Consider the following 12,512-nt stretch of genomic DNA (forward strand, 5'->3'; position numbering starts at 1 on the left):
AATGCTTAGGATCAAGTGGTTATTTAATATGAGATAGAGGATCTCCCGTTTAGTAAGGCCGGGTTTCCAAAAGAAATCTCATGAGATGGAGGCTCCCCCGTTAAGCAAGGTTGGGGTTTCTAGTAACAATCTCCTAATCCCATAACTATGTGCCCCCATAGGTTATTTAGCTACTGGATCCACCTAAAAGTTAACAAGTCATGGTCTTACCTTAGGCAAGTAGGACACCCCTTTTCGGTGTGGGCAACACCGGATTCCATGTTAAGCTCACATGGTCTATGTCGGTTAAGGCTTATTTCCACCATGACAAGGATATGAACAAGAACATGAATTATGAATGATGGTTACTCAATAAGATTTACTTAGCTTGGGTAGGATTATGGGATCTTATTCATGCATTGCACAAGTATGCTTTGAGGGTACAAATGGTATGGTTCTCTTATGATGTGAGCATTTATGTAATGAACATGCTTATAACTTATGCTCTTCCATTATCTTATAAATGATGTTTTAACTTACAAATTGCATGCATTTAACTAAAATGCCCTTTTTAGCAAGTTTTCATGGTTCTATGCATGACTATCATACTTGGTGCATTTTTGTACTAACTCATATTTCTTCTACATTTTTACTAAGTGTAGGGTCCGGTTCTTAAGGCGATCTTCATTTGATACAAGCTTGGATTAGACTATTCTCCTTGCTTGTGGTGAGTCCTCAAGATTCGAGGACGGATGTTCATTTTGAGTGTCATCTCTAGTATTTCATTTCCGAACCATGTTGTATGGGCTATGCCCCTTTCATTTGAACTATTGTAATAGATGGCTAATTAAGACAAGTCTAGACTTCCGCTTTCCTTTATAAAAATATTTGGACTTAAATGTGTTTTACTCTTTATTGTTCTAATGCCTTATGTTATGAGATGCTAAGTGGCTTACATGGTGCCCTTCAGGGTATTATGTGCCTTGTTACATCTAGGGGGTACCCTTGGGTCGTGACAAACTCATCTACTATATAAGTAAACAAACAGTTATACGAATATATGATTTATTAAATTTTTTATCAAAACTAAATAAACAATTGTTCTATAATAAATACTATATGTAAACACATGGTTAATAATATAAATTTCATGGTTAAAAGTATATATCTCAACAATCTCTTACTTTGACTTTTAACCATCACAATTATTATACAGTAGTATATCTAAATGCATGGTTAATAATAGTATACACCCTAACAATCTCCCACTTAAATTTTTAATCTTAAAATTTATTAAAATATTACATCTAAACACATAATTAATAGTATATACCCTAACATTTACTTCCTCTCGGAAGACCAAATTACAATTATGTTTTGAGAAATTGAGACTGATCATTTGAAGAAGTCATTCATGCCCCCACTAGTACTACAAAAGTTGACAATCACAAATTGACGATATAATGCTGAATACTAATCAATACTTATTGACTGCATAACAATGAAGCCATGTGTCTGTTGTATTTAGCATCAGACTTATAGTTCTATCCTTTTTACCAGGTTTACAATTATTTGCTTTAAATAACAGTTGGGTTAAGAATTTGATTTGATATAAAATATTATTTTATATAATTAAAATATTTGTATATCTCTAGATTGTAAAAAGAATATGACATTGTGGCGTATCAGAATGAAAAAGGTTCAAATGAATCAAAATGGATATCACAAATTCATATAACTGATTCTAACTTATACACATAAAATAAAATGTGATAAGAAACTTTGTGATTTCTTCCCTTGCTTTTCATGGTGAAAAACTTATTATTAGTTTTTCCAGTAAACTAAGCAATTAGACAAACATTCATGACTGAAACGAATAAAATATCATTCTTCTATCGTATATAGTCGATCAGTTAATAAGATCTTCATCATTTTTTGGCCTCTGAATCTCCTCCCCATTGTTTTATCCTGTGTCCAACAAGGGAAACCTGTATTGGATATGACCCAAAAAATAATAAAAATTACAATCAAGTCACTTATAAAATAAATAGAATTAGTACGTTCGAATAAACTTTTACTTGTCACATATATATAAAATTTATTCTTGATGTATGCCTTACCTCCTTGTTCCAATTAGTTCGAAGGATCATCATGATTAACACACCAGTTTGAACAGTCGTACCTGCAAGCATCCCAAACCAAATTCCCTACAAAATTTCATGAACAAAGATGTATTAATTAAATAATATAATGTCCTAGGAATTTTTTTATTTTTTTAATTAAGTGAAGACAAAATAAAAATAAAAATCGTACCTTAACCCCAATGTCAAAGAAGAAGCCAAGTAAGAGACCTATTGGAATACCAAACAAATAGTAACAAGCTATGTTCACATATGCAACATAAGCTTGCCACCCTGCTCCAATAGCCACCCCTACAATTGCAACAAATTAAATGACAAACTTTTATTTTAGACCATCAATCACGTCTTAATTCTAAACTAGTTGGAGTCGATTAATACATAAAACTTTTGATTTATTACACAAAAGTATCCCATCAGCAACTCATCTTACATAATATCGACATTGACACTACTTAAAATGAATTCACTCATTTTCAAATTAAAACCAAAACAAAAAGGTGCCACATTTACATGAGAGACACTAGATATGTACTATGTAATATATGACTATACTTTATATTCTTTCCATTGTATCGATCGATCAATAAAATAATTGTAGAAAAAGATCAAAATTAAAGAGTAGAAGATAATAATTAAGTACCAGAAAGAGTAGGTTGAAGACATCCAATAACAATGGTGGTTGCTAAGATAGGAGTGAGGTGATAGACAAGTTGTTGTACTTGATCATTGTTTGAAAAGAAAGGAGGATACCAACTCCGGCAAACGAGTAGAATCATCGAGAGGAAGATGCCGGATAATAAAGAAGTGATGGAAGCTACCATTACTGAGAATTTCGCGCTTCTTGGATGCCCAGCTCCTAGTTCATTTGACACCCTTACGCTGTACGTTAACAATTTAACAGTTAACGTTTGTTACTTGCTTGCTATAATAACAACATTTAGAATTTACATTACCTTATCGCGGCGTTGAATCCAATTGCTACCATAACTGTCCACCCTTGGATATTCATGCTGCAATCAAGTAGTACGTAAAATCGTCAAAATAAAAAATAATGAATTTATTAATAACTAATCATCTAAATGATAACTGCACTTAATTAATTGTTCAAAGGAATTAAATTAGTTACTATAAACTTTGCATGTACTCATCACTTAAAAAGGGGTCTAATATAAGTGCTCCCCTCATGAGAACTATACGATCTAGACTACATATAATTAAAATATAAGTTGACACTCAAACTTAGAAAATTGTTTCCAGTCAACGATTTACTAAGTATAGCATAATTATTGAACAGAAATTTTTTAATCACCTTTCGCTCTATATAACTATATATGTTGCTGGGACTTTTCAAAAATATAGTTACATTCATATTGAATCCTTTAAAATGTATTAGTTTTAGAGTATACGATACGATACACACACATCGATATTTTTAAAGAGTTTGACATAATTGCCATGTTGGAAGGATCAGGGTATATGGATTCATGCCAAATTAACGAAAGCATTTCAATATCTTTCAATTTGTTTATCTGATTTTTTATTTGAAACAATTTTTTTTTTTTGAATTTTGTGGTCTTAAATTAAAAATATGTAGAATGTATATATCAAAATATTATTTAATTTTATAATCTTAAATATGTCTTGTACAAAGTTAAATTTATATATATATAAAGTGATATTTATTTTTAAACATATTAAATCAATTAGACAAATAAATTGAAATTAAGAAAGCAAAAAATAAATAAATGTAAACTCACCAAATAGCAATTGCATCGACGGCCACTTCAGCATTCTTGAGGTATCCAGCAAAAAGAATTAGTGCCATGAAGTACCATATCTCTAAGCTGCAATAAATAATAAATATATCTTGAGATAACCTAATTAGCTACCATAATTTTAGCACATCTTGTGACAGATAGATAATCTTTAATACTCCCACAATCACATTTTAATTAAAGGAAATTTCAAAAATAGCTAAGACTAGAAACATAGTCAGATCATTAGCTATAATTTATTTAATTATAACAATAATAATAAAAAGTAAGAGTAATAATAGTATAGTAATTGTAACAGTAAAATAGTTAGTAATGTACATTTTATTTTAATAAGATATAGAATCTCCGTTTAAGCTGTTTCAGAAAGTTATTATACATTCAAACTATTATGGTGATCTATTACACATTTATATTACTTAAATAAATATATTTCCACCACCAAATATTATTATCATTACAAATTTCGTTCAAGCTCAAGAACAAAAATAATGAAAAATAAGAAATCAATTAGTGAAAAATTAATTCCTTTACACACTTTTTTTTCTTTTTAATTACTTTGCCACATCAGCTTCTGGGATGAAAATAAACTCAATTTAAAATAATATATGTGTAATAAACTAATATATACTTCCTCAATCCAATAATAGTTGTCCATTATTGACTTGGCATATCCCTTGAGAAATAATAAATAATAGAGATAATACTAGTACTATATTATCCTTTGATTTTATTAAATTTAATACTTTGAAAAATGTGTTAGATGATAAATAATATTTAATAACAAGAATAAAATAGACACAAAAAGTAAATTATCTCTTAATTTTTTAAATTGAACAAATATTATTGAACAACTATTTTTAGTATAGTGAACAATTATTGTTGAACGGAGGGAGTAATAGTTTAAATGTGTAATTTGATTTTTGAGAATTTGAAGAGTATCAGTGTTATTTATGTCACATAGATAGAATATATTATTGATATGCAGTAAGATTCTTTTATTGCCAATCATATTGTTACACGTAGGTCAAATAACTCAATTACCTCTATTGTAAATCCTCTTTATGTAAGTGAAAGTAACTAGGTAGGGGTGTGCATTCGGTTTTTCGGTTTGGTTTTGTACTATTCGGTTTGGATTTTTCAGTTTTTGATTTTGTAAAAGTGTAACCCAATCTGATCTAAAATAAATTTGGTTTGGTTTGGTTTTCTTCTATTCGGTTCGGTTTTTTCGGTTTGTTTATTCGGTTATGTCAATAATTAATAATCTAATCAAAGTGATAATATTTAATCCCTTAAATATACTTTCTAATATAAATCATAAGTAAAACTTAAAACACAATGCTTATAGGGTTTGTTTGGAAAGTCACTTGGTAATTGGAATTGGTGTAATTACTAGGGTAGTAATTACCAGCTTAGTAATTACACTGTCTAGTAATTACACTGACCTGTTTGGTTGCCACAGTGTTATTACACTGTAATTACACATGTCATGTTTGGATGCCACATTGTAATTACACATGTTCTATTTGGATGCACAATTGCAATCATAAAATTATAATAAATTTTAAAAATAAAAATTAATTATTTAAAATTTATACTAGACAAATAAGAAACTTTATAAATGACATTAAATTAAATATTTAAGATATATATTCTTTTTTGAAAATATATTAATTAATAAACATATTTTCTGTAACTAATATTATGAAAAAATAATTGATTTATATTTTTTCAAATTAATATATTTCAATTGAATTGATCGTAACAACTAAAAGTATGAAGTTTCTACGAACATCGTGAAATGCATGTTTGATAAAAAGAATAATATATAAATAAAATGTCATAAATTATTAAATGTTTGACAAAAATATAATCTATCAAGTCTAATTAAAAATCACGTGCAATGTAAATTCAATATTACTAAAACAAATGAAACTGAAAATATAACATAGGTTATAAATTCAAAACAAAAAATTTAACATAATACTCTTATAACAAATTTCAACATAGCAATAAATATGATTTATTTTTATTTTTTCTTAATAAAGAAAACGTAAGTCTATAACCTTACTTAACAATAAATTCTATTTTAATTTAAAAATTAGAATACTAATAAAATTATGCTAATGAGAAAATAAGCATGGCATAAAGAAATAGATAATACGAGAAAATTACATAGAATCACGTAAAGTAAGGTTGAGAACAAGAAGAAAATGAAATATAATAATATAAAATAAAAAATAAACTTTTACAAATTTTTAGAATAATAAAAATAAAAAAAGAACTTAAAATAATAGAAGTAAAAAAAAATTAAAAGAAAAAAATAAAAATAGAAATAAAAAAAAGAAATTAAAAAGTAATTACGTGGTAATTACACCATGTAATTACCAGCTATTCACAGCCTCTACCTGTGAATTGTAGAGTGTAATTACCCCCTGCCAATTACACCAATTACTTGCTGACCAAGTAATTGCATGTCCTTCCAAACATGACAAGACAGTGTAATCACACTAATTACACCAAATCCAATTACCAGGATGTCCTTCCAAACAGGCCCATAGTATTATAGATGTAATTCAAACATAAAATATAAATGTAATCATCATGAAAGACAATAACCAAAAAGAGACAAAAGTGGTTAACTCCAACTTAATTCTAAACCTAAACATTATATATATAAAATTTGGTTTTTTGGTTTTTATTTTTTTAAATCCGAAATCAAACTAAAAAACCAAACAAAGTAATTTATTAATTCAAAATCAATCCGAAAAACCAAAAAATCAATCCAAATAAAAATTCGATTTGATTTGATAATTCGATTTAATCCGAATAATGCACACCCCTATATATAGGTGAAAATAACTTTAGTAATGATTGTGTAGTTTAATACTAAAACACATATGCTTTTCCAAATCAACATTTAGAATATCAGTGAAAGGACAGACGTAGACTCCAACAAAATGTTACTCCGTCCGTTTCAAAGACATCTTTTTCTTTTTAGTTTGTTTAAAAAAAAAAAAAAAAATTTATAATATTTTAATTTTAGTTTTTTACGTGACATGTTTAAGGTCACAAGATTAAAGGGTAATTTAGTACATTTGACATAACTTTAATTTAGGATCACAAGATTCAAAAGTCTTTTTTATTTTCTAAAACTTTGTGTCAAGTCAAACTAGATCACTCTTTATGAAACGGAGGGAGTAATTTCAATGAGCACACATCTTGATGGCTTATATGTAAGAAGAAAAAATAAGAGAAAAAATGTTATAAAAAATAATAATTTAATTTTAAAATGTTCATTTTATCTTTAATGAGATAATTTATAATCACACAAATATCTATTATTTATTTTAGATCACAAGTTTCAAAAGTCAGTCTTTCTTTCTTAAACTTCGTATCAGATCAAACTAACTCATATAAAATGGAATTTGAAGAGTAATTTTAGATATTTAAATTAGGGATAATGGTCTGAAAAATACCCAACTTTGGTCGAATTTGCTGTTGCGATACTAAACTTTCATGAGGACCTATTACTTCCCTAGACTATTTAATACCATATTTTAAACATATATATTTGTCCACGTGGACGTAAAAAATAATGCAAAATTATAAATAGTAATGTGTCCACGTGGGCACATATATACCTTTAAAATACACTATTAAATAGTTTAGGGAATAAAAAATATGGTATTAAATAGTCTAGGGAGGTAATAGGTCTTTATGAAAGTTTAGTATCACAACATCAAATCCGACCAAAGTTGGGATATTTTTCAGACCATGATTCCTTTAAATTAAGTTGTTAGCTATTGCAATTTATAGTTTTTTTTTAATGTAAATCTCGAATATTATATGTAGTCTCTTTGTCTCAAATTATGTGACAATGATAGATTTTTATGTCTTTAAGTTTTTAAGTGTTAACTATTATTACTTATAGTACATTTTTATGTTGTTTTTAAGTAATGTATATTACTTACTCTGTTCTAGTTTATGTTACACATATAAAAAATTTAGAATCAATCAAAATTTCATGTCTTTTAAACTTTTTAAACAGGTGATTATTGTAATTTATAGTACATTTTAAGTAAATTTTAAATAATATATGTTTTTCTCTGTCCCAATATATATGCACGAATAGAAATTCAAGAACTATTTAGTTTTTTTTATGTCTTTTAAGCAGATTCAATTTAGAAATTTTAAATTTTTATTTGAAATAAGCTATATATATTTGTGTAGTATTAAATTATTTATCTAAAACAAATTATGTAGATGTATTTATATGATTGTAAATCATCTCATTAAGTGATAAATATTTATAAATATTATTAAAATTGTAAATTTTAAGTAATGTTAATTAAAATACTTATAAAGTAAATTATATATATTTGTGCGGCAATAAATCATTCCTATTTTTTTAACTACTCCCTCCGTCCCTAATTACTTGTTCACTTTTTAATTGACACACCTATTAAGAAATCATTAATTGACATAGTGAGTTTATCATTTTACCCTTATTAATTATGAAGTAGATGGATTAAAAACTTAATATTTTCAAAAAGTTCTACCTTTTTCAAAGTAATTAATTGATGATACAATAGGTAAAAAAAATTGTCCTTTCTTGATTTGTCAAAATGGACAAGTAATTAGGGACATAGTAAGTAACTCCTAATTCCTAAAATATCCTTACGGTTGAAAGCTAATTTACTAAGGTAATAAAGTAACCGTAATTAATACCCTTACAATCGGAAGTTGCTCTGTTATTGCCTTCGATTAAGATATAAGTTATACTGAAGACTGAAGTTAGTGCTCTTCCGCTTCAATTTGCTTGTCTTAGTTAATATTTTGAATTGTTAAACCTTAAATTGAGCTTTGGAATCATAATATTTTACTAAATGGGTTCAAAATCAAAAGGAGTAAATACACAAACTAGCCGAAGAAACTCACCAGAGCATGACAGCAGATGCAAAAGATAGTTTAACAAATTCCCAAAGATTTTGAAAAGCCTTCATAGAAAATCCAGACCAAGCTTCTCCACAAGCCCCACTGAATATGTACACCAACTTAGCCACCACTAAGAACCACCATGAACTGTTCAGCACCACCGCCGCACCCACAAGTCCCCACCTTAACTTGAGCATCAACAGCCAACTAAACAAAGTGTGTCCAACAAGAGCAAATCCTGCTATAACGGCTGTCACCATGATCTTGCTCTGAGCTTGCAAGAATTTTTGGATGGGAAAGTTTAGTGCATACGCGAATAATTGTGGAATCATCCATACAGCAAATGTACCTGTAGAGGCGAATTCAGAATATAGAGTTTATACAGTTAAATGTTTTAAAAGTCAATGAGTTAAGTTGAATAGATAAAATCCATCTTAGATTCGCCTCTGTATACCTGCCCACTTCGATATATTGGAAGTCTGACCGATGAATCTGAGAAGTGGCGTGGCAAAAATATAAGGAAACAGTAGAATTAAAGCTGTAGAGGTGAGGATTATCCAAGACCGTTGCATATAAGTTCCGAGCATTTCTAGTTGTTTTGCTCCAAAGGCTTGTCCACATAGTGTCTCCAATGCACTTCCCATCCCCAACTGTAATCACAATAAACCCTGTTAATAGTAAAGACAAATCCCTAAATTGGTCGAGTTCAGGTAAATTTAGAACTAATAGTTATTATATCAGAAAGTATATACGTACCATGATGCCAAAAGAAAAACCAGCGATGACAGAGTTTTCAATGGAGACAGCAGCAAGTTGAATGGTACCAACATGACCAGCAAATACTTGAGTTATGGCACCAATTGAGTATTGGCAAAGGGAAGTGAAAATGGCTGGAGCAGCAAGGTACCATAGTTTTTTCGACTCTGCTGAAAACTCTCGAACGAAATCTTTAACTCCATTGATTTCTTTGATATCATCTGAACCATGTGAAACTGGTCTCAATATTGGGCTATGAAGCTCATCATCTTCGTGATTGTTCACTCTTGATGTTAGAAGTGGCACCACAGTACTATCACTGGCCATAATTGGGAGAAAAAGAGGGCAATAATTTGACTTATATTTTCACTATTGATGATAGAGGGTTTAAATGGAATGAGATACCTTATAAAAAAATTAATTATATGCAAACAACACTAGACACAGTATACTAGATACATGTATTTAGTTTATATATATCTGATGTGATTCACATGTATCAGGGCTATCAGATACACATGAGAGTAGTGAGTGAGATGAGAAGGAAGCGAGTGAGATTTGTTATGTATTCCAGATATATGTGAATCTACCTGGATGTTGTGTATCTAGAATAAATTACACCTAATTTATACCCATGTATCTGAACGTATTTGGAAGCACGAAAATTTGATAAGATACGTAATATTACAAATTAGAGTGTTTCTAAGTAATTAGTTCTTAATTAATGAATTTATATAAGTTTCCCATAATTAAATAAGGGGGGCCATTATTAAAATAGTCTTGCTCCGTAAAATATTATTAATTTAATTGTCTTCACATCATTCTTATAACAAAATGAAAGCAAGTAAGAACGAAATGAGCGCTTACCCTATTGACCAAAGCTACTATCCTAAAATCAGAAATAATAGAATGGTTCTACCAACAAAGAGCCATATACGTTTTATTGTAACATTTGTTGATGTACCTCGTAACTAGGTTGTACCTTTCTTAGATGTCAAATGTGATGTTGTACCGGGTTGTTGATTCTCTATTTATACTGTGGATAGTCTATTTTTTTAGAACGAGCGCGAATTGAATGATTCAACAAACAATTCATCAGTTGTTGGCTACCTTTGCCTCTTAATTAACGTGGTGATTGTTGACAATTGAGCTAACACTACTAATACTATTTCAGTATTGGTACATTTTTTTTTACCTTGAAGGAGTTTTAAAATAGGATTATAGAATCTCAACAACAAAAACAAATAGTTCCAAAAATCATGACCTGGTTCATACCTGACTGAAATAAATCAATCTCAAGTCCCATTTCATACTTGTTTATTTAGTTATTTAACAAAGGTATATAAATATAATTACCATAAAGCTACATGCATAAAAATTATTATAATGCAGAAAAATGACGATCTTAATTTACTTAAAATTCATGGGGGGAAGAAAATCAGTAGAGACTACGATTCTTTGTCAAGTTGATTTTTATTCCTGTAAAAACATAATCATTGGTGATTCTTAACCAGCCACGTGAAGGAGAAATTGTGTGCAACGACAACATTTATAGCCGAAAGCTCTGATTTTGTAAAGATGTGTACGGGACAATACTTTAGCTGTTTATGTCACTATTATAGTTAAGAGGTTTAATTTGTACTCAATATTTTATAAGAGTTTTTAGTTTTAAGCATAAATAAAATAAGAGGTCTGAAAATTTCACATCTATTACTCTTTTTATTTCAATTTATTTCTTTTTATTATAGTACATTAGAATATATTATTTTCTTTTTTAGTAGATTTTTAATTTTAGTTTTTCAAATGACATGTTCGATAGAAAGGAAAATATTTTTTATGGAAAACTGATTTTCTAAAAAGAGTTTCTTGAAAAATAAGTGGATTTTTTTTACTTATTTTCTATTGTTTGATATGTAAGCAAGAAAATATTTTCTCAAGCGCATTTATATGTTATCTAGCAAACTACTCTGGAGATCGTGGGATGGAATGGGATGGGATGGGAGTGAGGGTTCGGGAATGGAAGGGGTGGGATGGTCAAAGAGTAGGGATTGGGGCCTATGGGATTGGATGGGTGGGAGTCCATTGTTTTAAAAGGCGAGGGTGTGAGGCGGGGCATTTTACTTAGTATAGGACGAGGCGTAAGCCTCGAGACGTGGAGCGTAAGCACTATGGATTTTTAAAATTTTAATTTACAATAAAGTATAATAATATAATAACACAAAATTATAAAAATACATCAATAGTTTGAAATAATTACAAACATAATTAAGGAAACTCATAGAAAATAAAACTTCTAACATGATTATACAAGTATAAATAATCTAATATCCTAACTTTCTAATAATAAAAGAATCATTATTTCTAAAAATATTTTTTATCATACTATACAATTAACCCCCTTAAAAGAAAATAATCAATAAAACTTATACTACTATTATAATAAAAACATTACTCCATCATGAATAAAAATAAAATTACTTTCAAATAGATAAATAAAATATGATAATTTTTTAGACATATGATGAAACCATGAAGACCAATGATAAGTGAAAAAAGTAAAATTTTGTTACATATTTTTAAAAGAAATATTACGTGCTAAATAATCACCTTCATAGTGTTACCAGGTATTAAAGATGCACTGCTACAACTTGTTATTTGAGTTACTCTCAATCTTCTTATCTCTATAGATTAAAAAATTATTAAGTATCATTCATTTATTCAAGAATTATGAGGGTCAACAATGTTAACTAAAGATTTTAACACATAATTTGTGTAAGATCTATTAGGAGAGCCCTCAGTGTTGGGCATTAGACGTGCTTAGGGCGTACAATCGGGCGCTTAAGGCGTAAGTCTTACAGAACTAAGCTCCACACTTGAGTTTTGGGACGTTTTGCTAGAGCCCCGCTCCAGGGCGAGCCCCGAGGCG

The 12,512-nt window shown here is 28.9% G+C and overlaps 1 protein-coding gene and 1 long non-coding RNA gene across 2 annotated transcripts in view; one reads left to right on the forward strand and one right to left on the reverse strand.

Annotated features, from left to right (window-relative positions):
• LOC125867799 (uncharacterized) overlaps positions 1-9,812 on the forward strand; it is a 67,117-nt gene extending 57,305 nt beyond the window's left edge. The window contains exon 2 of the long non-coding RNA XR_007446671.1: positions 9,734-9,812. This is a non-coding gene — a long non-coding RNA (uncharacterized LOC125867799). The remainder of the gene's footprint in view (positions 1-9,733) is intronic.
• On the reverse strand, positions 1,815-9,928 carry LOC125867771 (protein DETOXIFICATION 29-like). Its single transcript, XM_049548349.1, has 9 exons — positions 9,587-9,928; positions 9,285-9,480; positions 8,834-9,179; positions 3,878-3,964; positions 3,074-3,130; positions 2,761-2,999; positions 2,293-2,411; positions 2,100-2,186; positions 1,815-1,967 (listed from the first exon to the last, which is right to left on the reverse strand). Exons 1-9 carry the CDS (start codon positions 9,911-9,913, stop codon positions 1,908-1,910), a joined length of 1,518 nt encoding a protein of 505 aa, XP_049404306.1. The 5' UTR covers positions 9,914-9,928; the 3' UTR covers positions 1,815-1,907.
• Positions 9,929-12,512: the final 2,584 nt, after the last annotated feature.

Source organism: Solanum stenotomum, chromosome 6 (genome assembly GCF_019186545.1).
Source record: "Solanum stenotomum isolate F172 chromosome 6, ASM1918654v1, whole genome shotgun sequence".
NCBI lineage: Eukaryota > Viridiplantae > Streptophyta > Magnoliopsida > Solanales > Solanaceae > Solanum > Solanum stenotomum.